General features: G+C 43.5%; 1 protein-coding gene and 4 pseudogenes across 1 annotated transcript; all 5 read right to left on the reverse strand.

Moving 5' to 3' along the window:
• Window positions 1-1360: 1360 nt before the first annotated feature.
• On the reverse strand, window positions 1361-3633 carry LOC141540607 (biotin--protein ligase pseudogene; annotated as a pseudogene).
• A 2525-nt stretch (window positions 3634-6158) lies between these two features.
• On the reverse strand, window positions 6159-6902 carry LOC141540608 (biotin--protein ligase pseudogene; annotated as a pseudogene).
• Window positions 6903-10964: 4062 nt separating this feature from the next.
• LOC141540609 (biotin--protein ligase pseudogene) lies at window positions 10965-11707 on the reverse strand (annotated as a pseudogene).
• Window positions 11708-15765: 4058 nt separating this feature from the next.
• Window positions 15766-16509, reverse strand: LOC141540610 (biotin--protein ligase-like). The gene has a single exon (XM_074264666.1). It carries the CDS (start codon window positions 16507-16509, stop codon window positions 15766-15768), a length of 744 nt encoding a protein of 247 aa, XP_074120767.1.
• A 4053-nt stretch (window positions 16510-20562) lies between these two features.
• LOC141540611 (biotin--protein ligase pseudogene) lies at window positions 20563-26108 on the reverse strand (annotated as a pseudogene).
• Window positions 26109-27843: the final 1735 nt, after the last annotated feature.

Here is a 27843-nt window from a genome sequence, read left to right on the forward strand (position 1 = left end):
CTTCTATCCCAAGCACTTAACACAGGGGTTAAACACTGTGCCAGTAGATTCTTAATAAATGCTTTCTTGATGGGTGAATGAAATGCACAATCATTTGTGACTCATTACTATGTTTCAGATAATGTTGTGGGCATTGAGAATATGACAACAAACACGAAAATGAAACAGTTACTCCTTTTTTTTAATAATACTTTTTATTGAACACATATATGCAGGGGTGATTTTGCAGCATTGACAATTGCCGAACCTTTTGTTCCAACTTTCCCCTCCTTCTCCCCACTCCCTCCCCCAGATGTCAGGTTGACCAATACATGTTACATATGTGAAATTCAAGTATAAGTTAAACACGATATATGTCTCCATGTCCAAAGAGTTGTTTTGCTGTCCAAGAAGAATCGGAATTTGAAACAGTGTACAATTAGCCTGTGAAGGATACCCAAAATGCAGGCGGACAGAAATAGAGGGATCGGGAATTCTGTGTAGTGACTCGTAGTCATCTCCCAGAGTTCTTTCGCTGGATGTAGCTGGTTCAGTTCATTACTGCTCTAATGGGACTGATTTGGTTCATCTCATTTTGAAGATGGCCACGTCCATGAGAATTGATCATCATATAGCATTGTTGTTGAACTATATGATATTCATTCAACTTTTGTAGTAAATTTCAATATATGAACTACATTGGCCAAGACATTTACTATAAAGTAGTGATTTTCCACTATATCTTTGACCTCTACTCACATATATTAAATTTCTTTAGCCACTTAAGTATAACAAATGCAAATAAGGAAAGCACCATCTCTGAAAGATTATTTATAATTCTTCTCTTAATAAAGAAATAAAAACAAAGGTTTTTTTCTGTATTTTGTGTGGCTTTTATTTATTTATTTGTTTGTTTGTTTGTTTGTTTTCAAAATATCTCCTTGGTTGAGTCAAAAGGATATTACCATCCCACATAACTGAGCAATGACTCAAGAAGGGGGGCTGATATTTTTTCCCTTTTCAAAGGGAGCTATAATGAGGGGTTGACTATTGTGAAACACCTAAATTTCCCTGTCTTGTTGGCATAAAAGAGCTCCAGGTATCAACATACACCAAGTTCCGTCTAAGAAGGAAAGGCAGGCGACTCTTCTGAAAAAGAGAGAAATCCCTAGTAAACAAAAAGTAACTAAAAGGCATGAGAAAAATCATTAAGGGAAAAAAACCTCAAGCCTCCCCAATCCCAAACAGAACTTTCTGATGAATGTTAGGAAAGAGCTAAGAAATAAAGCAGGAATGTATTTGCAAGTGGCTATGCACTTTTGCCTGAAATGAAACTCACTTCGATATGGCCCACTCTGCTCTCTTGCTCAGGACAGTTGAATTAATTCTTGGGGATGATGAGGTTTTTCAGCATGTCCAAAGAGTTGCCGTCTGGATGCACAGTCATAACATCCCCTCCTTCTCGATGGACTTGAAGGAAGCCAGAATCGTCAATCCCAACAATCCATACCAGTGGGCCCTCGTCGTTTCCCAGACGGACTTGCTGACCGCTGTGTATCCAGTATTTGTAATAGAGAGGAAGAATGGCATTAGGTCCTTTGTCCTGAAAGGCATCCAGTAGGCTCTCCAGCACAGTTATTGTTCTTGCCACCAGATAATCCACACGTAACAGACTGAGGTTTTGGTTGTGTTTCTTATTATATTCTATGATGAGATCATTGAGGCAAAGAGTAGGGTGACTGTTATTCACATTAACTCCACAGCCAATAAGAATATGACAAGTTGATCCCATAAGCGTTGAGTTGACCAACACTCCCCCAAGCTTCATTTGATCACTGTAGTAGATATCATTGGGCCACTTGACTCTTAAATTGATGTCCTGATAGTCAGGAATGGATCGAACTGCCTCCACCACTGCCAAAGACATCAAGTGTTGAACAAATGGGATTCTCTGACCCAGATGAGAATCTAGGGGGATGTGGAGGTGTAAGGTGGAAAGAGAACATCCCACAGGACTAAGCCAGACATTGCCATCACGACCTTTTCCTTGAGTTTGCTGGGCTGCAATCGCTACTAAACCCAGGTGTGGTGGCACCTCAACCATCAAGCCGTCCAGAAGATCCATTGTGGATGAAGTCACTTCAGCAAACAGAATGATCTTTCCCAGTTGCTTTGTGTGCAAATGTTTTTGATAGAGCTCCAGGTGAAAATGTTCTGGGGCAAAATCCTCTGTGGCAGTGATAACTGGCATATGAGATGGGGTCACTTCCAATTCTGGTGGATGGGATGAAACAAACTGAAGGGTCAGCTTGCTGAATTGCATTACTCCTTCAGGTCCAACATTTCTTGCCAGCCACTGCATAAAAGAAGTTCGGACTTCCTCATCAGCTGTGAGCAAATAGAGAGGAGTCAGGGGAGGAATTTTCTTTAATTCACACCTTAGGCCAAGGACCCTCAGGATCTCCTTCAGGACTTCCAATCGGGTGAAATGGCTTGATTTCAGCAAATTAAAGGCAGCTGGAGCTTCTATCAAAGTGCTGGGAGACATTTCCAAGTGCACCTGACAGAGAATTGCTTCTCCTCCGTTTGTTCCACAAGGCAGGTGAACAATCATCCTGTCTCGATGCACGTTTTCTAAGTAACCCTCTAGCTGTCCAGGATGGGTAGGCAGCTGTCCAGGGCCTTCTTCAAATAGGATCCCACTTGTCACTACATTCAGTTTCATTTCACTGTCATCAGCCTTGGAAAAAACCAATGTCTGGATGCTCTTCTTCAGTTCCTCTTTGCTTTTCAGCTGTAGGCCACCAAACGTGAAGGAGGAAGATAGCCCCAAAACCTTCCCACCTTGGGACAGGTACAAGATGAACTTTTGGGAAACTGCTTCAGAAATAGGCTCTTCTGTGGCAATGATCAACAATAAACAGTGATGCAGCCATGGATGGCTGAGCACATTTTTCTCCTTCAGCTGGGAGATGACATAACAATCAGTGTCAATACAATCCTTCAGAAGGGAATGGAGCTGCTGGAATCTCTGCTGTCCTTTCTGAGAGTCAGAGCCCACAAAGAGTAAAATGTTCGGTGGCTTCTCGGGAATATTGACTCTTCTCCTTCGTCCAGGTTGGCAAGTTGGCTTAACACTGCCTTCTTGGCTGCTGCTGAAACCATGAGGAAGATCTGCAAGGTCTTCTGCAGATGCCAATCTGACAGCTTCAGTGGTGCTGCTTTCTAGTCCCAAACACTCCAGGCAGCTTGAAAGATGGAAGTGATGGTATTCATCCAATCCAGCTCCTTTTCCCCATGCATTGGTGGCTTCTTGCTGACAAGCATTGCCTTTCTTCCGACGATACTCCTCCTTTTGAATCTTTTGGTCATCCCTGTCTCTCAAAGGCTCCAACATTTCTGCTTTGATGTGAAACTCCTCCACTTCTGTGATGTGGGATACTGTCCGTGGCTGTAGTTCTTTTAGCACCGAGGCCTGCAGAGGCACAGAAGCAATGTTTTGGGGTGCCAAACCACTATCCAATTGGAGTCTGTTTTCCATGAATGCAGTGTGATGAAATGATCTCTACTTGCTTCAGCAACTAGCTTCTAAGGCTCACCGGGTCTTCAGGCTAATGGCAAACAAGAGTCTGCCCACTTTCCTGCAAGCAGGAGTGAAAGTCCAGATCTTTGATTTTGTCTTTCAAAGTCCTGAATCTTTTCCTGGGCCCTGTGAGCTTTACTAGAGGCCTTTCTCTGTCCTTGGTTCCCAAGAGCTCGCTTGGAGTGTGTCCGAATCCAAAGATTTGTCCTCCAGCCTCTAGCCAGCTTCAGCCTGTCAATGTCCTCCCAGTGTGTCCAGCCAGCCCCAAAGTACAAGTCGGAATAGATCAGACTCCAAGAGGGTGGGATTGTGGGTTTCCTGGTCCAGTGAATCTCCCCACTGAATCCTGCTCTGAATCTCCTGGAGCTTCCAGTGGGCTTGTCCTTTTATAGGCTCTTTGAAAGGTGTGAACTCTTAAAGGGGGGGGGAGGTGTGAACTTGTAAAGGGGGGAAAGTGTGAACTCTAAACTAGAGAACAGCTAAGTACCATGCTAATAACCCTGTTACCACTTTGTCAGAACCCTAACACTGCCCCAATGATTTTGCTCTGACTCTCTAATTCAGGGGTTCTCAAACCCACTGAGGATGTTTATGAGGTCCTCCAGATTGTGTTCAATGGACTGAGGGGGCGGAGACAGAGTGTGAGTTTTTGTTTGTACTATAGTCCTGCCCTCCAACAGTGTGAGGGACAGTGAACTGGCCCCCTATTTGAAAGTTTGAGGCCCACTGGGTCTAATTCATCTGTACCTTTGTTATTGCCCATGCCAGAAAAGTTCTTACTCCTCCCTTCTGCTCTAGCTCCTTTCCAGTATCATCTTCTTCAAGAGGTCCTTTCTGAAGCCCTCAGTTGTTTGTACTCTCCTCCTTCCCTAGTATGGTGCTTTAATCTTCTATGTGTCTTTTCTTTGCTTCTCTGTGAACATTAGTCCTTAGTTCTCTTATGGAGATGGAATTGGGCCATTCTCTGAGTCCATTTAGAGAAAGGATCTCAGATCAACCATTCTTCCCAAGCTGCATTTTGAATTCTCTGCCTATGACTACCCTGTCTTTCCTTTCCTTTTTCAGTTCCAAGTTTGTGTTCTCTTTCCCCCCTCAGAATTGGGTAAGCTTTTTGAGGAGAGGGACTATCTTTTTGCTTCTGTTTGTATCCCTAGTGCTTTGCATAGTGCCTGCCACATGGTAGGGGCTTAATAAATGCTTGTTGATTTAAAGGCAGAAATTGTATGATTTGGGGGCTTCTATCCCAAGCACTTAACACAGGGGTTAAACACTGTGCCAGTAGATTCTTAATAAATGCTTTCTTGATGGGTGAATGAAATGCACAATCATTTGTGACTCATTACTATGTTTCAGATAATGTTGTGGGCATTGAGAATATGACAACAAACACGAAAATGAAACAGTTACTCCTTTTTTTTAATAATACTTTTTATTGAACACATATATGCAGGGGTGATTTTGCAGCATTGACAATTGCCGAACCTTTTGTTCCAACTTTCCCCTCCTTCTCCCCACTCCCTCCCCCAGATGTCAGGTTGACCAATACATGTTACATATGTGAAATTCAAGTATAAGTTAAACACGATATATGTCTCCATGTCCAAAGAGTTGTTTTGCTGTCCAAGAAGAATCGGAATTTGAAACAGTGTACAATTAGCCTGTGAAGGATACCCAAAATGCAGGCGGACAGAAATAGAGGGATCGGGAATTCTGTGTAGTGACTCGTAGTCATCTCCCAGAGTTCTTTCGCTGGATGTAGCTGGTTCAGTTCATTACTGCTCTAATGGGACTGATTTGGTTCATCTCATTTTGAAGATGGCCACGTCCATGAGAATTGATCATCATATAGCATTGTTGTTGAACTATATGATATTCATTCAACTTTTGTAGTAAATTTCAATATATGAACTACATTGGCCAAGACATTTACTATAAAGTAGTGATTTTCCACTATATCTTTGACCTCTACTCACATATATTAAATTTCTTTAGCCACTTAAGTATAACAAATGCAAATAAGGAAAGCACCATCTCTGAAAGATTATTTATAATTCTTCTCTTAATAAAGAAATAAAAACAAAGGTTTTTTTCTGTATTTTGTGTGGCTTTTATTTATTTATTTATTTGTTTGTTTGTTTGTTTTCAAAATATCTCCTTGGTTGAGTCAAAAGGATATTACCATCCCACATAACTGAGCAATGACTCAAGAAGGGGGGCTGATATTTTTTCCCTTTTCAAAGGGAGCTATAATGAGGGGTTGACTATTGTGAAACACCTAAATTTCCCTGTCTTGTTGGCATAAAAGAGCTCCAGGTATCAACATACACCAAGTTCCGTCTAAGAAGGGAAAGGCAGGCGACTCTTCTGAAAAAGAGAGAAATCCCTAGTAAACAAAAAGTAACTAAAAGGCATGAGAAAAATCATTAAGGGAAAAAAACCTCAAGCCTCCCCAATCCCAAACAGAACTTTCTGATGAATGGTAGGAAAGAGCTAAGAAATAAAGCAGGAATGTATTTGCAAGTGGCTATGCACTTTTGCCTGAAATGAAACTCACTTCGATATGGCCCACTCTGCTCTCTTGCTCAGGACAGTTGAATTAATTCTTGGGGATGATGAGGTTTTTCAGCATGTCCAAAGAGTTGCCGTCTGGATGCACAGTCATAACATCCCCTCCTTCTCGATGGACTTGAAGGAAGCCAGAATCGTCAATCCCAACAATCCATACCAGTGGGCCCTCGTCGTTTCCCAGACGGACTTGCTGACCGCTGTGTATCCAGTATTTGTAATAGAGAGGAAGAATGGCATTAGGTCCTTTGTCCTGAAAGGCATCCAGTAGGCTCTCCAGCACAGTTATTGTTCTTGCCACCAGATAATCCACACGTAACAGACTGAGGTTTTGGTTGTGTTTCTTATTATATTCTATGATGAGATCATTGAGGCAAAGAGTAGGGTGACTGTTATTCACATTAACTCCACAGCCAATAAGAATATGACAAGTTGATCCCATAAGCGTTGAGTTGACCAACACTCCCCCAAGCTTCATTTGATCACTGTAGTAGATATCATTGGGCCACTTGACTCTTAAATTGATGTCCTGATAGTCAGGAATGGATCGAACTGCCTCCACCACTGCCAAAGACATCAAGTGTTGAACAAATGGGATTCTCTGACCCAGATGAGAATCTAGGGGGATGTGGAGGTGTAAGGTGGAAAGAGAACATCCCACAGGACTAAGCCAGACATTGCCATCACGACCTTTTCCTTGAGTTTGCTGGGCTGCAATCGCTACTAAACCCAGGTGTGGTGGCACCTCAACCATCAAGCCGTCCAGAAGATCCATTGTGGATGAAGTCACTTCAGCAAACAGAATGATCTTTCCCAGTTGCTTTGTGTGCAAATGTTTTTGATAGAGCTCCAGGTGAAAATGTTCTGGGGCAAAATCCTCTGTGGCAGTGATAACTGGCATATGAGATGGGGTCACTTCCAATTCTGGTGGATGGGATGAAACAAACTGAAGGGTCAGCTTGCTGAATTGCATTACTCCTTCGGGTCCCACATTTCTTGCCAGCCACTGCATAAAAGAAGTTCGGACTTCCTCATCAGCTGTGAGCAAATAGAGAGGAGTCAGGGGAGGAATTTTCTTTAATTCACACCTTAGGCCAAGGACCCTCAGGATCTCCTTCAGGACTTCCAATCGGGTGAAATGGCTTGATTTCAGCAAATTAAAGGCAGCTGGAGCTTCTATCAAAGTGCTGGGAGACATTTCCAAGTGCACCTGACAGAGAATTGCTTCTCCTCCGTTTGTTCCACAAGGCAGGTGAACAATCATCCTGTCTCGATGCACGTTTTCTAAGTAACCCTCTAGCTGTCCAGGATGGGTAGGCAGCTGTCCAGGGCCTTCTTCAAATAGGATCCCACTTGTCACTACATTCAGTTTCATTTCACTGTCATCAGCCTTGGAAAAAACCAATGTCTGGATGCTCTTCTTCAGTTCCTCTTGGCTTTTCAGCTGTAGGCCACCAAACGTGAAGGAGGAAGATAGCCCCAAAACCTTCCCACCTTGGGACAGGTACAAGATGAACTTTTGGGAAACTGCTTCAGAAATAGGCTCTTCTGTGGCAATGATCAACAATAAACAGTGATGCAGCCATGGATGGCTGAGCACATTTTTCTCCTTCAGCTGGGAGATGACATAACAATCAGTGTCAATACAATCCTTCAGAAGGGAATGGAGCTGCTGGAATCTCTGCTGTCCTTTCTGAGAGTCAGAGCCCACAAAGAGTAAAATGTTCGGTGGCTTCTCGGGAATATTGACTCTTCTCCTTCGTCCAGGTTGGCAAGTTGGCTTAACACTGCCTTCTTGGCTGCTGCTGAAACCATGAGGAAGATCTGCAAGGTCTTCTGCAGATGCCAATCTGACAGCTTCAGTGGTGCTGCTTTCTAGTCCCAAACACTCCAGGCAGCTTGAAAGATGGAAGTGATGGTATTCATCCAATCCAGCTCCTTTTCCCCATGCATTGGTGGCTTCTTGCTGACAAGCATTGCCTTTCTTCCGACGATACTCCTCCTTTTGAATCTTTTGGTCATCCCTGTCTCTCAAAGGCTCCAACATTTCTGCTTTGATGTGAAACTCCTCCACTTCTGTGATGTGGGATACTGTCCGTGGCTGTAGTTCTTTTAGCACCGAGGCCTGCAGAGGCACAGAAGCAATGTTTTGGGGTGCCAAACCACTATCCAATTGGAGTCTGTTTTCCATGAATGCAGTGTGATGAAATGATCTCTACTTGCTTCAGCAACTAGCTTCTAAGGCTCACCGGGTCTTCAGGCTAATGGCAAACAAGAGTCTGCCCACTTTCCTGCAAGCAGGAGTGAAAGTCCAGATCTTTGATTTTGTCTTTCAAAGTCCTGAATCTTTTCCTGGGCCCTGTGAGCTTTACTAGAGGCCTTTCTCTGTCCTTGGTTCCCAAGAGCTCGCTTGGAGTGTGTCCGAATCCAAAGATTTGTCCTCCAGCCTCTAGCCAGCTTCAGCCTGTCAATGTCCTCCCAGTGTGTCCAGCCAGCCCCAAAGTACAAGTCGGAATAGATCAGACTCCAAGAGGGTGGGATTGTGGGTTTCCTGGTCCAGTGAATCTCCCCACTGAATCCTGCTCTGAATCTCCTGGAGCTTCCAGTGGGCTTGTCCTTTTATAGGCTCTTTGAAAGGTGTGAACTCTTAAAGGGGGGGGGAGGTGTGAACTTGTAAAGGGGGGAAAGTGTGAACTCTAAACTAGAGAACAGCTAAGTACCATGCTAATAACCCTGTTACCACTTTGTCAGAACCCTAACACTGCCCCAATGATTTTGCTCTGACTCTCTAATTCAGGGGTTCTCAAACCCACTGAGGATGTTTATGAGGTCCTCCAGATTGTGTTCAATGGACTGAGGGGGCGGAGACAGAGTGTGAGTTTTTGTTTGTACTATAGTCCTGCCCTCCAACAGTGTGAGGGACAGTGAACTGGCCCCCTATTTGAAAGTTTGAGGCCCACTGGGTCTAATTCATCTGTACCTTTGTTATTGCCCATGCCAGAAAAGTTCTTACTCCTCCCTTCTGCTCTAGCTCCTTTCCAGTATCATCTTCTTCAAGAGGTCCTTTCTGAAGCCCTCAGTTGTTTGTACTCTCCTCCTTCCCTAGTATGGTGCTTTAATCTTCTATGTGTCTTTTCTTTGCTTCTCTGTGAACATTAGTCCTTAGTTCTCTTATGGAGATGGAATTGGGCCATTCTCTGAGTCCATTTAGAGAAAGGATCTCAGATCAACCATTCTTCCCAAGCTGCATTTTGAATTCTCTGCCTATGACTACCCTGTCTTTCCTTTCCTTTTTCAGTTCCAAGTTTGTGTTCTCTTTCCCCCCTCAGAATTGGGTAAGCTTTTTGAGGAGAGGGACTATCTTTTTGCTTCTGTTTGTATCCCTAGTGCTTTGCATAGTGCCTGCCACATGGTAGGGGCTTAATAAATGCTTGTTGATTTAAAGGCAGAAATTGTATGATTTGGGGGCTTCTATCCCAAGCACTTAACACAGGGGTTAAACACTGTGCCAGTAGATTCTTAATAAATGCTTTCTTGATGGGTGAATGAAATGCACAATCATTTGTGACTCATTACTATGTTTCAGATAATGTTGTGGGCATTGAGAATATGACAACAAACACGAAAATGAAACAGTTACTCCTTTTTTTTAATAATACTTTTTATTGAACACATATATGCAGGGGTGATTTTGCAGCATTGACAATTGCCGAACCTTTTGTTCCAACTTTCCCCTCCTTCTCCCCACTCCCTCCCCCAGATGTCAGGTTGACCAATACATGTTACATATGTGAAATTCAAGTATAAGTTAAACACGATATATGTCTCCATGTCCAAAGAGTTGTTTTGCTGTCCAAGAAGAATCGGAATTTGAAACAGTGTACAATTAGCCTGTGAAGGATACCCAAAATGCAGGCGGACAGAAATAGAGGGATCGGGAATTCTGTGTAGTGACTCGTAGTCATCTCCCAGAGTTCTTTCGCTGGATGTAGCTGGTTCAGTTCATTACTGCTCTAATGGGACTGATTTGGTTCATCTCATTTTGAAGATGGCCACGTCCATGAGAATTGATCATCATATAGCATTGTTGTTGAACTATATGATATTCATTCAACTTTTGTAGTAAATTTCAATATATGAACTACATTGGCCAAGACATTTACTATAAAGTAGTGATTTTCCACTATATCTTTGACCTCTACTCACATATATTAAATTTCTTTAGCCACTTAAGTATAACAAATGCAAATAAGGAAAGCACCATCTCTGAAAGATTATTTATAATTCTTCTCTTAATAAAGAAATAAAAACAAAGGTTTTTTTCTGTATTTTGTGTGGCTTTTACTTATTTATTTGTTTGTTTGTTTGTTTGTTTGTTTGTTTTCAAAATATCTCCTTGGTTGAGTCAAAAGGATATTACCATCCCACATAACTGAGCAATGACTCAAGAAGGGGGGCTGATATTTTTTCCCTTTTCAAAGGGAGCTATAATGAGGGGTTGACTATTGTGAAACACCTAAATTTCCCTGTCTTGTTGGCATAAAAGAGCTCCAGGTATCAACATACACCAAGTTCCGTCTAAGAAGGGAAAGGCAGGCGACTCTTCTGAAAAAGAGAGAAATCCCTAGTAAACAAAAAGTAACTAAAAGGCATGAGAAAAATCATTAAGGGAAAAAAACCTCAAGCCTCCCCAATCCCAAACAGAACTTTCTGATGAATGGTAGGAAAGAGCTAAGAAATAAAGCAGGAATGTATTTGCAAGTGGCTATGCACTTTTGCCTGAAATGAAACTCACTTCGATATGGCCCACTCTGCTCTCTTGCTCAGGACAGTTGAATTAATTCTTGGGGATGATGAGGTTTTTCAGCATGTCCAAAGAGTTGCCGTCTGGATGCACAGTCATAACATCCCCTCCTTCTCGATGGACTTGAAGGAAGCCAGAATCGTCAATCCCAACAATCCATACCAGTGGGCCCTCGTCGTTTCCCAGACGGACTTGCTGACCGCTGTGTATCCAGTATTTGTAATAGAGAGGAAGAATGGCATTAGGTCCTTTGTCCTGAAAGGCATCCAGTAGGCTCTCCAGCACAGTTATTGTTCTTGCCACCAGATAATCCACACGTAACAGACTGAGGTTTTGGTTGTGTTTCTTATTATATTCTATGATGAGATCATTGAGGCAAAGAGTAGGGTGACTGTTATTCACATTAACTCCACAGCCAATAAGAATATGACAAGTTGATCCCATAAGCGTTGAGTTGACCAACACTCCCCAAGCTTCATTTGATCACTGTAGTAGATATCATTGGGCCACTTGACTCTTAAATTGATGTCCTGATAGTCAGGAATGGATCGAACTGCCTCCACCACTGCCAAAGACATCAAGTGTTGAACAAATGGGATTCTCTGACCCAGATGAGAATCTAGGGGGATGTGGAGGTGTAAGGTGGAAAGAGAACATCCCACAGGACTAAGCCAGACATTGCCATCACGACCTTTTCCTTGAGTTTGCTGGGCTGCAATCGCTACTAAACCCAGGTGTGGTGGCACCTCAACCATCAAGCCGTCCAGAAGATCCATTGTGGATGAAGTCACTTCAGCAAACAGAATGATCTTTCCCAGTTGCTTTGTGTGCAAATGTTTTTGATAGAGCTCCAGGTGAAAATGTTCTGGGGCAAAATCCTCTGTGGCAGTGATAACTGGCATATGAGATGGGGTCACTTCCAATTCTGGTGGATGGGATGAAACAAACTGAAGGGTCAGCTTGCTGAATTGCATTACTCCTTCGGGTCCCACATTTCTTGCCAGCCACTGCATAAAAGAAGTTCGGACTTCCTCATCAGCTGTGAGCAAATAGAGAGGAGTCAGGGGAGGAATTTTCTTTAATTCACACCTTAGGCCAAGGACCCTCAGGATCTCCTTCAGGACTTCCAATCGGGTGAAATGGCTTGATTTCAGCAAATTAAAGGCAGCTGGAGCTTCTATCAAAGTGCTGGGAGACATTTCCAAGTGCACCTGACAGAGAATTGCTTCTCCTCCGTTTGTTCCACAAGGCAGGTGAACAATCATCCTGTCTCGATGCACGTTTTCTAAGTAACCCTCTAGCTGTCCAGGATGGGTAGGCAGCTGTCCAGGGCCTTCTTCAAATAGGATCCCACTTGTCACTACATTCAGTTTCATTTCACTGTCATCAGCCTTGGAAAAAACCAATGTCTGGATGCTCTTCTTCAGTTCCTCTTTGCTTTTCAGCTGTAGGCCACCAAACGTGAAGGAGGAAGATAGCCCCAAAACCTTCCCACCTTGGGACAGGTACAAGATGAACTTTTGGGAAACTGCTTCAGAAATAGGCTCTTCTGTGGCAATGATCAACAATAAACAGTGATGCAGCCATGGATGGCTGAACACATTTTTCTCCTTCAGCTGGGAGATGACATAACAATCAGTGTCAATACAATCCTTCAGAAGGGAATGGAGCTGCTGGAATCTCTGCTGTCCTTTCTGAGAGTCAGAGCCCACAAAGAGTAAAATGTTCGGTGGCTTCTCGGGAATATTGACTCTTCTCCTTCGTCCAGGTTGGCAAGTTGGCTTAACACTGCCTTCTTGGCTGCTGCTGAAACCATGAGGAAGATCTGCAAGGTCTTCTGCAGATGCCAATCTGACAGCTTCAGTGGTGCTGCTTTCTAGTCCCAAACACTCCAGGCAGCTTGAAAGATGGAAGTGATGGTATTCATCCAATCCAGCTCCTTTTCCCCATGCATTGGTGGCTTCTTGCTGACAAGCATTGCCTTTCTTCCGACGATACTCCTCCTTTTGAATCTTTTGGTCATCCCTGTCTCTCAAAGGCTCCAACATTTCTGCTTTGATGTGAAACTCCTCCACTTCTGTGATGTGGGATACTGTCCGTGGCTGTAGTTCTTTTAGCACCGAGGCCTGCAGAGGCACAGAAGCAATGTTTTGGGGTGCCAAACCACTATCCAATTGGAGTCTGTTTTCCATGAATGCAGTGTGATGAAATGATCTCTACTTGCTTCAGCAACTAGCTTCTAAGGCTCACCGGGTCTTCAGGCTAATGGCAAACAAGAGTCTGCCCACTTTCCTGCAAGCAGGAGTGAAAGTCCAGATCTTTGATTTTGTCTTTCAAAGTCCTGAATCTTTTCCTGGGCCCTGTGAGCTTTACTAGAGGCCTTTCTCTGTCCTTGGTTCCCAAGAGCTCGCTTGGAGTGTGTCCGAATCCAAAGATTTGTCCTCCAGCCTCTAGCCAGCTTCAGCCTCTCAATGTCCTCCCAGTGTGTCCAGCCAGCCCCAAAGTACAAGTCGGAATAGATCAGACTCCAAGAGGGTGGGATTGTGGGTTTCCTGGTCCAGTGAATCTCCCCACTGAATCCTGCTCTGAATCTCCTGGAGCTTCCAGTGGGCTTGTCCTTTTATAGGCTCTTTGAAAGGTGTGAACTCTTAAAGGGGGGGGGAGGTGTGAACTTGTAAAGGGGGGAAAGTGTGAACTCTAAACTAGAGAACAGCTAAGTACCATGCTAATAACCCTGTTACCACTTTGTCAGAACCCTAACACTGCCCCAATGATTTTGCTCTGACTCTCTAATTCAGGGGTTCTCAAACCCACTGAGGATGTTTATGAGGTCCTCCAGATTGTGTTCAATGGACTGAGGGGGCGGAGACAGAGTGTGAGTTTTTGTTTGTACTATAGTCCTGCCCTCCAACAGTGTGAGGGACAGTGAACTGGCCCCCTATTTGAAAGTTTGAGGCCCACTGGGTCTAATTCATCTGTACCTTTGTTATTGCCCATGCCAGAAAAGTTCTTACTCCTCCCTTCTGCTCTAGCTCCTTTCCAGTATCATCTTCTTCAAGAGGTCCTTTCTGAAGCCCTCAGTTGTTTGTACTCTCCTCCTTCCCTAGTATGGTGCTTTAATCTTCTATGTGTCTTTTCTTTGCTTCTCTGTGAACATTAGTCCTTAGTTCTCTTATGGAGATGGAATTGGGCCATTCTCTGAGTCCATTTAGAGAAAGGATCTCAGATCAACCATTCTTCCCAAGCTGCATTTTGAATTCTCTGCCTATGACTACCCTGTCTTTCCTTTCCTTTTTCAGTTCCAAGTTTGTGTTCTCTTTCCCCCCTCAGAATTGGGTAAGCTTTTTGAGGAGAGGGACTATCTTTTTGCTTCTGTTTGTATCCCTAGTGCTTTGCATAGTGCCTGCCACATGGTAGGGGCTTAATAAATGCTTGTTGATTTAAAGGCAGAAATTGTATGATTTGGGGGCTTCTATCCCAAGCACTTAACACAGGGGTTAAACACTGTGCCAGTAGATTCTTAATAAATGCTTTCTTGATGGGTGAATGAAATGCACAATCATTTGTGACTCATTACTATGTTTCAGATAATGTTGTGGGCATTGAGAATATGACAACAAACACGAAAATGAAACAGTTACTCCTTTTTTTTAATAATACTTTTTATTGAACACATATATGCAGGGGTGATTTTGCAGCATTGACAATTGCCGAACCTTTTGTTCCAACTTTCCCCTCCTTCTCCCCACTCCCTCCCCCAGATGTCAGGTTGACCAATACATGTTACATATGTGAAATTCAAGTATAAGTTAAACACGATATATGTCTCCATGTCCAAAGAGTTGTTTTGCTGTCCAAGAAGAATCGGAATTTGAAACAGTGTACAATTAGCCTGTGAAGGATACCCAAAATGCAGGCGGACAGAAATAGAGGGATCGGGAATTCTGTGTAGTGACTCGTAGTCATCTCCCAGAGTTCTTTCGCTGGATGTAGCTGGTTCAGTTCATTACTGCTCTAATGGGACTGATTTGGTTCATCTCATTTTGAAGATGGCCACGTCCATGAGAATTGATCATCATATAGCATTGTTGTTGAACTATATGATATTCATTCAACTTTTGTAGTAAATTTCAATATATGAACTACATTGGCCAAGACATTTACTATAAAGTAGTGATTTTCCACTATATCTTTGACCTCTACTCACATATATTAAATTTCTTTAGCCACTTAAGTATAACAAATGCAAATAAGGAAAGCACCATCTCTGAAAGATTATTTATAATTCTTCTCTTAATAAAGAAATAAAAACAAAGGTTTTTTTCTGTATTTTGTGTGGCTTTTATTTATTTATTTGTTTGTTTGTTTGTTTGTTTGTTTTCAAAATATCTCCTTGGTTGAGTCAAAAGGATATTACCATCCCACATAACTGAGCAATGACTCAAGAAGGGGGGCTGATATTTTTTCCCTTTTCAAAGGGAGCTATAATGAGGGGTTGACTATTGTGAAACACCTAAATTTCCCTGTCTTGTTGGCATAAAAGAGCTCCAGGTATCAACATACACCAAGTTCCGTCTAAGAAGGGAAAGGCAGGCGACTCTTCTGAAAAAGAGAGAAATCCCTAGTAAACAAAAAGTAACTAAAAGGCATGAGAAAAATCATTAAGGGAAAAAAACCTCAAGCCTCCCCAATCCCAAACAGAACTTTCTGATGAATGGTAGGAAAGAGCTAAGAAATAAAGCAGGAATGTATTTGCAAGTGGCTATGCACTTTTGCCTGAAATGAAACTCACTTCGATATGGCCCACTCTGCTCTCTTGCTCAGGACAGTTGAATTAATTCTTGGGGATGATGAGGTTTTTCAGCATGTCGAAAGAGTTGCCGTCTGGATGCACAGTCATAACATCCCCTCCTTCTCGATGGACTTGAAGGAAGCCAGAATCGTCAATCCCAACAATCCATACCAGTGGGCCCTCGTCGTTTCCCAGACGGACTTGCTGACCGCTGTGTATCCAGTATTTGTAATAGAGAGGAAGAATGGCATTAGGTCCTTTGTCCTGAAAGGCATCCAGTAGGCTCTCCAGCACAGTTATTGTTCTTGCCACAAGATAATCCACACGTAACAGACTGAGGTTTTGGTTGTGTTTCTTATTATATTCTATGATGAGATCATTGAGGCAAAGAGTAGGGTGACTGTTATTCACATTAACTCCACAGCCAATAAGAATATGACAAGTTGATCCCATAAGCGTTGAGTTGACCAACACTCCCCCAAGCTTCATTTGATCACTGTAGTAGATATCATTGGGCCACTTGACTCTTAAATTGATGTCCTGATAGTCAGGAATGGATCGAACTGCCTCCACCACTGCCAAAGACATCAAGTGTTGAACAAATGGGATTCTCTGACCCAGATGAGAATCTAGGGGGATGTGGAGGTGTAAGGTGGAAAGAGAACATCCCACAGGACTAAGCCAGACATTGCCATCACGACCTTTTCCTTGAGTTTGCTGGGCTGCAATCGCTACTAAACCCAGGTGTGGTGGCACCTCAACCATCAAGCCGTCCAGAAGATCCATTGTGGATGAAGTCACTTCAGCAAACAGAATGATCTTTCCCAGTTGCTTTGTGTGAAATGTTTTTGATAGAGCTCCAGGTGAAAATGTTCTGGGGCAAAATCCTCTGTGGCAGTGATAACTGGCATATGAGATGGGGTCACTTCCAATTCTGGTGGATGGGATGAAACAAACTGAAGGGTCAGCTTGCTGAATTGCATTACTCCTTCGGGTCCCACATTTCTTGCCAGCCACTGCATAAAAGAAGTTCGGACTTCCTCATCAGCTGTGAGCAAATAGAGAGGAGTCAGGGGAGGAATTTTCTTTAATTCACACCTTAGGCCAAGGACCCTCAGGATCTCCTTCAGGACTTCCAATCGGGTGAAATGGCTTGATTTCAGCAAATTAAAGGCAGCTGGAGCTTCTATCAAAGTGCTGGGAGACATTTCCAAGTGCACCTGACAGAGAATTGCTTCTCCTCCGTTTGTTCCACAAGGCAGGTGAACAATCATCCTGTCTCGATGCACGTTTTCTAAGTAACCCTCTAGCTGTCCAGGATGGGTAGGCAGCTGTCCAGGGCCTTCTTCAAATAGGATCCCACTTGTCACTACATTCAGTTTCATTTCACTGTCATCAGCCTTGGAAAAAACCAATGTCTGGATGCTCTTCTTCAGTTCCTCTTTGCTTTTCAGCTGTAGGCCACCAAACGTGAAGGAGGAAGATAGCCCCAAAACCTTCCCACCTTGGGACAGGTACAAGATGAACTTTTGGGAAACTGCTTCAGAAATAGGCTCTTCTGTGGCAATGATCAACAATAAACAGTGATGCAGCCATGGATGGCTGAACACATTTTTCTCCTTCAGCTGGGAGATGACATAACAATCAGTGTCAATACAATCCTTCAGAAGGGAATGGAGCTGCTGGAATCTCTGCTGTCCTTTCTGAGAGTCAGAGCCCACAAAGAGTAAAATGTTCGGTGGCTTCTCGGGAATATTGACTCTTCTCCTTCGTCCAGGTTGGCAAGTTGGCTTAACACTGCCTTCTTGGCTGCTGCTGAAACCATGAGGAAGATCTGCAAGGTCTTCTGCAGATGCCAATCTGACAGCTTCAGTGGTGCTGCTTTCTAGTCCCAAACACTCCAGGCAGCTTGAAAGATGGAAGTGATGGTATTCATCCAATCCAGCTCCTTTTCCCCATGCATTGGTGGCTTCTTGCTGACAAGCATTGCCTTTCTTCCGACGATACTCCTCCTTTTGAATCTTTTGGTCATCCCTGTCTCTCAAAGGCTCCAACATTTCTGCTTTGATGTGAAACTCCTCCACTTCTGTGATGTGGGATACTGTCCGTGGCTGTAGTTCTTTTAGCACCGAGGCCTGCAGAGGCACAGAAGCAATGTTTTGGGGTGCCAAACCACTATCCAATTGGAGTCTGTTTTCCATGAATGCAGTGTGATGAAATGATCTCTACTTGCTTCAGCAACTAGCTTCTAAGGCTCACCGGGTCTTCAGGCTAATGGCAAACAAGAGTCTGCCCACTTTCCTGCAAGCAGGAGTGAAAGTCCAGATCTTTGATTTTGTCTTTCAAAGTCCTGAATCTTTTCCTGGGCCCTGTGAGCTTTACTAGAGGCCTTTCTCTGTCCTTGGTTCCCAAGAGCTCGCTTGGAGTGTGTCCGAATCCAAAGATTTGTCCTCCAGCCTCTAGCCAGCTTCAGCCTCTCAATGTCCTCCCAGTGTGTCCAGCCAGCCCCAAAGTACAAGTCGGAATAGATCAGACTCCAAGAGGGTGGGATTGTGGGTTTCCTGGTCCAGTGAATCTCCCCACTGAATCCTGCTCTGAATCTCCTGGAGCTTCCAGTGGGCTTGTCCTTTTATAGGCTCTTTGAAAGGTGTGAACTCTTAAAGGGGGGGGGAGGTGTGAACTTGTAAAGGGGGGAAAGTGTGAACTCTAAACTAGAGAACAGCTAAGTACCATGCTAATAACCCTGTTACCACTTTGTCAGAACCCTAACACTGCCCCAATGATTTTGCTCTGACTCTCTAATTCAGGGGTTCTCAAACCCACTGAGGATGTTTATGAGGTCCTCCAGATTGTGTTCAATGGACTGAGGGGGCGGAGACAGAGTGTGAGTTTTTGTTTGTACTATAGTCCTGCCCTCCAACAGTGTGAGGGACAGTGAACTGGCCCCCTATTTGAAAGTTTGAGGCCCACTGGGTCTAATTCATCTGTACCTTTGTTATTGCCCATGCCAGAAAAGTTCTTACTCCTCCCTTCTGCTCTAGCTCCTTTCCAGTATCATCTTCTTCAAGAGGTCCTTTCTGAAGCCCTCAGTTGTTTGTACTCTCCTCCTTCCCTAGTATGGTGCTTTAATCTTCTATGTGTCTTTTCTTTGCTTCTCTGTGAACATTAGTCCTTAGTTCTCTTATGGAGATGGAATTGGGCCATTCTCTGAGTCCATTTAGAGAAAGGATCTCAGATCAACCATTCTTCCCAAGCTGCATTTTGAATTCTCTGCCTATGACTACCCTGTCTTTCCTTTCCTTTTTCAGTTCCAAGTTTGTGTTCTCTTTCCCCCCTCAGAATTGGGTAAGGTTTTTGAGGAGAGGGACTATCTTTTTGCTTCTGTTTGTATCCCTAGTGCTTTGCATAGTGCCTGCCACATGGTAGGGGCTTAATAAATGCTTGTTGATTTAAAGGCAGAAATTGTATGATTTGGGGGCTTCTATCCCAAGCACTTAACACAGGGGTTAAACACTGTGCCAGTAGATTCTTAATAAATGCTTTCTTGATGGGTGAATGAAATGCACAATCATTTGTGACTCATTACTATGTTTCAGATAATGTTGTGGGCATTGAGAATATGACAACAAACACGAAAATGAAACAGTTACTCCTTTTTTTTAATAATACTTTTTATTGAACACATATATGCAGGGGTGATTTTGCAGCATTGACAATTGCCGAACCTTTTGTTCCAACTTTCCCCTCCTTCTCCCCACTCCCTCCCCCAGATGTCAGGTTGACCAATACATGTTACATATGTGAAATTCAAGTATAAGTTAAACACGATATATGTCTCCATGTCCAAAGAGTTGTTTTGCTGTCCAAGAAGAATCGGAATTTGAAACAGTGTACAATTAGCCTGTGAAGGATACCCAAAATGCAGGCGGACAGAAATAGAGGGATCGGGAATTCTGTGTAGTGACTCGTAGTCATCTCCCAGAGTTCTTTCGCTGGATGTAGCTGGTTCAGTTCATTACTGCTCTAATGGGACTGATTTGGTTCATCTCATTTTGAAGATGGCCACGTCCATGAGAATTGATCATCATATAGCATTGTTGTTGAACTATATGATATTCATTCAACTTTTGTAGTAAATTTCAATATATGAACTACATTGGCCAAGACATTTACTATAAAGTAGTGATTTTCCACTATATCTTTGACCTCTACTCACATATATTAAATTTCTTTAGCCACTTAAGTATAACAAATGCAAATAAGGAAAGCACCATCTCTGAAAGATTATTTATAATTCTTCTCTTAATAAAGAAATAAAAACAAAGGTTTTTTTCTGTATTTTGTGTGGCTTTTATTTATTTATTTGTTTGTTTGTTTGTTTGTTTTCAAAATATCTCCTTGGTTGAGTCAAAAGGATATTACCATCCCACATAACTGAGCAATGACTCAAGAAGGGGGGCTGATATTTTTTCCCTTTTCAAAGGGAGCTATAATGAGGGGTTGACTATTGTGAAACACCTAAATTTCCCTGTCTTGTTGGCATAAAAGAGCTCCAGGTATCAACATACACCAAGTTCCGTCTAAGAAGGGAAAGGCAGGCGACTCTTCTGAAAAAGAGAGAAATCCCTAGTAAACAAAAAGTAACTAAAAGGCATGAGAAAAATCATTAAGGGAAAAAAACCTCAAGCCTCCCCAATCCCAAACAGAACTTTCTGATGAATGGTAGGAAAGAGCTAAGAAATAAAGCAGGAATGTATTTGCAAGTGGCTATGCACTTTTGCCTGAAATGAAACTCACTTCGATATGGCCCACTCTGCTCTCTTGCTCAGGACAGTTGAATTAATTCTTGGGGATGATGAGGTTTTTCAGCATGTCGAAAGAGTTGCCGTCTGGATGCACAGTCATAACATCCCCTCCTTCTCGATGGACTTGAAGGAAGCCAGAATCGTCAATCCCAACAATCCATCCCAGTGGGCCCTCGTCGTTTCCCAGACGGACTTGCTGACCGCTGTGTATCCAGTATTTGTAATAGAGAGGAAGAATGGCATTAGGTCCTTTGTCCTGAAAGGCATCCAGTAGGCTCTCCAGCACAGTTATTGTTCTTGCCACCAGATAATCCACACGTAACAGACTGAGGTTTTGGTTGTGTTTCTTATTATATTCTATGATGAGATCATTGAGGCAAAGAGTAGGGTGACTGTTATTCACATTAACTCCACAGCCAATAAGAATATGACAAGTTGATCCCATAAGCGTTGAGTTGACCAACACTCCCCCAAGCTTCATTTGATCACTGTAGTAGATATCATTGGGCCACTTGACTCTTAAATTGATGTCCTGATAGTCAGGAATGGATCGAACTGCCTCCACCACTGCCAAAGACATCAAGTGTTGAACAAATGGGATTCTCTGACCCAGATGAGAATCTAGGGGGATGTGGAGGTGTAAGGTGGAAAGAGAACATCCCACAGGACTAAGCCAGACATTGCCATCACGACCTTTTCCTTGAGTTTGCTGGGCTGCAATCGCTACTAAACCCAGGTGTGGTGGCACCTCAACCATCAAGCCGTCCAGAAGATCCATTGTGGATGAAGTCACTTCAGCAAACAGAATGATCTTTCCCAGTTGCTTTGTGTGCAAATGTTTTTGATAGAGCTCCAGGTGAAAATGTTCTGGGGCAAAATCCTCTGTGGCAGTGATAACTGGCATATGAGATGGGGTCACTTCCAATTCTGGTGGATGGGATGAAACAAACTGAAGGGTCAGCTTGCTGAATTGCATTACTCCTTCGGGTCCCACATTTCTTGCCAGCCACTGCATAAAAGAAGTTCGGACTTCCTCATCAGCTGTGAGCAAATAGAGAGGAGTCAGGGGAGGAATTTTCTTTAATTCACACCTTAGGCCAAGGACCCTCAGGATCTCCTTCAGGACTTCCAATCGGGTGAAATGGCTTGATTTCAGCAAATTAAAGGCAGCTGGAGCTTCTATCAAAGTGCTGGGAGACATTTCCAAGTGCACCTGACAGAGAATTGCTTCTCCTCCGTTTGTTCCACAAGGCAGGTGAACAATCATCCTGTCTCGATGCACGTTTTCTAAGTAACCCTCTAGCTGTCCAGGATGGGTAGGCAGCTGTCCAGGGCCTTCTTCAAATAGGATCCCACTTGTCACTACATTCAGTTTCATTTCACTGTCATCAGCCTTGGAAAAAACCAATGTCTGGATGCTCTTCTTCAGTTCCTCTTTGCTTTTCAGCTGTAGGCCACCAAACGTGAAGGAGGAAGATAGCCCCAAAACCTTCCCACCTTGGGACAGGTACAAGATGAACTTTTGGGAAACTGCTTCAGAAATAGGCTCTTCTGTGGCAATGATCAACAATAAACAGTGATGCAGCCATGGATGGCTGAGCACATTTTTCTCCTTCAGCTGGGAGATGACATAACAATCAGTGTCAATACAATCCTTCAGAAGGGAATGGAGCTGCTGGAATCTCTGCTGTCCTTTCTGAGAGTCAGAGCCCACAAAGAGTAAAATGTTCGGTGGCTTCTCGGGAATATTGACTCTTCTCCTTCGTCCAGGTTGGCAAGTTGGCTTAACACTGCCTTCTTGGCTGCTGCTGAAACCATGAGGAAGATCTGCAAGGTCTTCTGCAGATGCCAATCTGACAGCTTCAGTGGTGCTGCTTTCTAGTCCCAAACACTCCAGGCAGCTTGAAAGATGGAAGTGATGGTATTCATCCAATCCAGCTCCTTTTCCCCATGCATTGGTGGCTTCTTGCTGACAAGCATTGCCTTTCTTCCGACGATACTCCTCCTTTTGAATCTTTTGGTCATCCCTGTCTCTCAAAGGCTCCAACATTTCTGCTTTGATGTGAAACTCCTCCACTTCTGTGATGTGGGATACTGTCCGTGGCTGTAGTTCTTTTAGCACCGAGGCCTGCAGAGGCACAGAAGCAATGTTTTGGGGTGCCAAACCACTATCCAATTGGAGTCTGTTTTCCATGAATGCAGTGTGATGAAATGATCTCTACTTGCATCAGCAACTAGCTTCTAAGGCTCACCGGGTCTTCAGGCTAATGGCAAACAAGAGTCTGCCCACTTTCCTGCAAGCAGGAGTGAAAGTCCAGATCTTTGATTTTGTCTTTCAAAGTCCTGAATCTTTTCCTGGGCCCTGTGAGCTTTACTAGAGGCCTTTCTCTGTCCTTGGTTCCCAAGAGCTCGCTTGGAGTGTGTCCGAATCCAAAGATTTGTCCTCCAGCCTCTAGCCAGCTTCAGCCTCTCAATGTCCTCCCAGTGTGTCCAGCCAGCCCCAAAGTACAAGTCGGAATAGATCAGACTCCAAGAGGGTGGGATTGTGGGTTTCCTGGTCCAGTGAATCTCCCCACTGAATCCTGCTCTGAATCTCCTGGAGCTTCCAGTGGGCTTGTCCTTTTATAGGCTCTTTGAAAGGTGTGAACTCTTAAAGGGGGGGGGAGGTGTGAACTTGTAAAGGGGGGAAAGTGTGAACTCTAAACTAGAGAACAGCTAAGTACCATGCTAATAACCCTGTTACCACTTTGTCAGAACCCTAACACTGCCCCAATGATTTTGCTCTGACTCTCTAATTCAGGGGTTCTCAAACCCACTGAGGATGTTTATGAGGTCCTCCAGATTGTGTTCAATGGACTGAGGGGGCGGAGACAGAGTGTGAGTTTTTGTTTGTACTATAGTCCTGCCCTCCAACAGTGTGAGGGACAGTGAACTGGCCCCCTATTTGAAAGTTTGAGGCCCACTGGGTCTAATTCATCTGTACCTTTGTTATTGCCCATGCCAGAAAAGTTCTTACTCCTCCCTTCTGCTCTAGCTCCTTTCCAGTATCATCTTCTTCAAGAGGTCCTTTCTGAAGCCCTCAGTTGTTTGTACTCTCCTCCTTCCCTAGTATGGTGCTTTAATCTTCTATGTGTCTTTTCTTTGCTTCTCTGTGAACATTAGTCCTTAGTTCTCTTATGGAGATGGAATTGGGCCATTCTCTGAGTCCATTTAGAGAAAGGATCTCAGATCAACCATTCTTCCCAAGCTGCATTTTGAATTCTCTGCCTATGACTACCCTGTCTTTCCTTTCCTTTTTCAGTTCCAAGTTTGTGTTCTCTTTCCCCCCTCAGAATTGGGTAAGCTTTTTGAGGAGAGGGACTATCTTTTTGCTTCTGTTTGTATCCCTAGTGCTTTGCATAGTGCCTGCCACATGGTAGGGGCTTAATAAATGCTTGTTGATTTAAAGGCAGAAATTGTATGATTTGGGGGCTTCTATCCCAAGCACTTAACACAGGGGTTAAACACTGTGCCAGTAGATTCTTAATAAATGCTTTCTTGATGGGTGAATGAAATGCACAATCATTTGTGACTCATTACTATGTTTCAGATAATGTTGTGGGCATTGAGAATATGACAACAAACACGAAAATGAAACAGTTACTCCTTTTTTTTAATAATACTTTTTATTGAACACATATATGCAGGGGTGATTTTGCAGCATTGACAATTGCCGAACCTTTTGTTCCAACTTTCCCCTCCTTCTCCCCACTCCCTCCCCCAGATGTCAGGTTGACCAATACATGTTACATATGTGAAATTCAAGTATAAGTTAAACACGATATATGTCTCCATGTCCAAAGAGTTGTTTTGCTGTCCAAGAAGAATCGGAATTTGAAACAGTGTACAATTAGCCTGTGAAGGATACCCAAAATGCAGGCGGACAGAAATAGAGGGATCGGGAATTCTGTGTAGTGACTCGTAGTCATCTCCCAGAGTTCTTTCGCTGGATGTAGCTGGTTCAGTTCATTACTGCTCTAATGGGACTGATTTGGTTCATCTCATTTTGAAGATGGCCACGTCCATGAGAATTGATCATCATATAGCATTGTTGTTGAACTATATGATATTCATTCAACTTTTGTAGTAAATTTCAATATATGAACTACATTGGCCAAGACATTTACTATAAAGTAGTGATTTTCCACTATATCTTTGACCTCTACTCACATATATTAAATTTCTTTAGCCACTTAAGTATAACAAATGCAAATAAGGAAAGCACCATCTCTGAAAGATTATTTATAATTCTTCTCTTAATAAAGAAATAAAAACAAAGGTTTTTTTCTGTATTTTGTGTGGCTTTTATTTATTTATTTATTTGTTTGTTTGTTTGTTTGTTTTCAAAATATCTCCTTGGTTGAGTCAAAAGGATATTACCATCCCACATAACTGAGCAATGACTCAAGAAGGGGGGCTGATATTTTTTCCCTTTTCAAAGGGAGCTATAATGAGGGGTTGACTATTGTGAAACACCTAAATTTCCCTGTCTTGTTGGCATAAAAGAGCTCCAGGTATCAACATACACCAAGTTCCGTCTAAGAAGGGAAAGGCAGGCGACTCTTCTGAAAAAGAGAGAAATCCCTAGTAAACAAAAAGTAACTAAAAGGCATGAGAAAAATCATTAAGGGAAAAAAACCTCAAGCCTCCCCAATCCCAAACAGAACTTTCTGATGAATGGTAGGAAAGAGCTAAGAAATAAAGCAGGAATGTATTTGCAAGTGGCTATGCACTTTTGCCTGAAATGAAACTCACTTCGATATGGCCCACTCTGCTCTCTTGCTCAGGACAGTTGAATTAATTCTTGGGGATGATGAGGTTTTTCAGCATGTCCAAAGAGTTGCCGTCTGGATGCACAGTCATAACATCCCCTCCTTCTCGATGGACTTGAAGGAAGCCAGAATCGTCAATCCCAACAATCCATCCCAGTGGGCCCTCGTCGTTTCCCAGACGGACTTGCTGACCGCTGTGTATCCAGTATTTGTAATAGAGAGGAAGAATGGCATTAGGTCCTTTGTCCTGAAAGGCATCCAGTAGGCTCTCCAGCACAGTTATTGTTCTTGCCACCAGATAATCCACACGTAACAGACTGAGGTTTTGGTTGTGTTTCTTATTATATTCTATGATGAGATCATTGAGGCAAAGAGTAGGGTGACTGTTATTCACATTAACTCCACAGCCAATAAGAATATGACAAGTTGATCCCATAAGCGTTGAGTTGACCAACACTCCCCCAAGCTTCATTTGATCACTGTAGTAGATATCATTGGGCCACTTGACTCTTAAATTGATGTCCTGATAGTCAGGAATGGATCGAACTGCCTCCACCACTGCCAAAGACATCAAGTGTTGAACAAATGGGATTCTCTGACCCAGATGAGAATCTAGGGGGATGTGGAGGTGTAAGGTGGAAAGAGAACATCCCACAGGACTAAGCCAGACATTGCCATCACGACCTTTTCCTTGAGTTTGCTGGGCTGCAATCGCTACTAAACCCAGGTGTGGTGGCACCTCAACCATCAAGCCGTCCAGAAGATCCATTGTGGATGAAGTCACTTCAGCAAACAGAATGATCTTTCCCAGTTGCTTTGTGTGCAAATGTTTTTGATAGAGCTCCAGGTGAAAATGTTCTGGGGCAAAATCCTCTGTGGCAGTGATAACTGGCATATGAGATGGGGTCACTTCCAATTCTGGTGGATGGGATGAAACAAACTGAAGGGTCAGCTTGCTGAATTGCATTACTCCTTCGGGTCCCACATTTCTTGCCAGCCACTGCATAAAAGAAGTTCGGACTTCCTCATCAGCTGTGAGCAAATAGAGAGGAGTCAGGGGAGGAATTTTCTTTAATTCACACCTTAGGCCAAGGACCCTCAGGATCTCCTTCAGGACTTCCAATCGGGTGAAATGGCTTGATTTCAGCAAATTAAAGGCAGCTGGAGCTTCTATCAAAGTGCTGGGAGACATTTCCAAGTGCACCTGACAGAGAATTGCTTCTCCTCCGTTTGTTCCACAAGGCAGGTGAACAATCATCCTGTCTCGATGCACGTTTTCTAAGTAACCCTCTAGCTGTCCAGGATGGGTAGGCAGCTGTCCAGGGCCTTCTTCAAATAGGATCCCACTTGTCACTACATTCAGTTTCATTTCACTGTCATCAGCCTTGGAAAAAACCAATGTCTGGATGCTCTTCTTCAGTTCCTCTTTGCTTTTCAGCTGTAGGCCACCAAACGTGAAGGAGGAAGATAGCCCCAAAACCTTCCCACCTTGGGACAGGTACAAGATGAACTTTTGGGAAACTGCTTCAGAAATAGGCTCTTCTGTGGCAATGATCAACAATAAACAGTGATGCAGCCATGGATGGCTGAGCACATTTTTCTCCTTCAGCTGGGAGATGACATAACAATCAGTGTCAATACAATCCTTCAGAAGGGAATGGAGCTGCTGGAATCTCTGCTGTCCTTTCTGAGAGTCAGAGCCCACAAAGAGTAAAATGTTCGGTGGCTTCTCGGGAATATTGACTCTTCTCCTTCGTCCAGGTTGGCAAGTTGGCTTAACACTGCCTTCTTGGCTGCTGCTGAAACCATGAGGAAGATCTGCAAGGTCTTCTGCAGATGCCAATCTGACAGCTTCAGTGGTGCTGCTTTCTAGTCCCAAACACTCCAGGCAGCTTGAAAGATGGAAGTGATGGTATTCATCCAATCCAGCTCCTTTTCCCCATGCATTGGTGGCTTCTTGCTGACAAGCATTGCCTTTCTTCCGACGATACTCCTCCTTTTGAATCTTTTGGTCATCCCTGTCTCTCAAAGGCTCCAACATTTCTGCTTTGATGTGAAACTCCTCCACTTCTGTGATGTGGGATACTGTCCGTGGCTGTAGTTCTTTTAGCACCGAGGCCTGCAGAGGCACAGAAGCAATGTTTTGGGGTGCCAAACCACTATCCAATTGGAGTCTGTTTTCCATGAATGCAGTGTGATGAAATGATCTCTACTTGCTTCAGCAACTAGCTTCTAAGGCTCACCGGGTCTTCAGGCTAATGGCAAACAAGAGTCTGCCCACTTTCCTGCAAGCAGGAGTGAAAGTCCAGATCTTTGATTTTGTCTTTCAAAGTCCTGAATCTTTTCCTGGGCCCTGTGAGCTTTACTAGAGGCCTTTCTCTGTCCTTGGTTCCCAAGAGCTCGCTTGGAGTGTGTCCGAATCCAAAGATTTGTCCTCCAGCCTCTAGCCAGCTTCAGCCTGTCAATGTCCTCCCAGTGTGTCCAGCCAGCCCCAAAGTACAAGT

The sequence above is a fragment of the Sminthopsis crassicaudata genome, chromosome 4 (assembly GCF_048593235.1).
Source record: "Sminthopsis crassicaudata isolate SCR6 chromosome 4, ASM4859323v1, whole genome shotgun sequence".
Lineage (NCBI taxonomy): Eukaryota > Metazoa > Chordata > Mammalia > Dasyuromorphia > Dasyuridae > Sminthopsis > Sminthopsis crassicaudata.

Bases quoted from the DNA above. Each gene is read 5' to 3' on its own strand.
- LOC141540610 (XM_074264666.1), bottom strand. From the start codon at position 16,509: ATGGATCTTCTGGACGGCTTGATGGTTGAGGTGCCACCACACCTGGGT.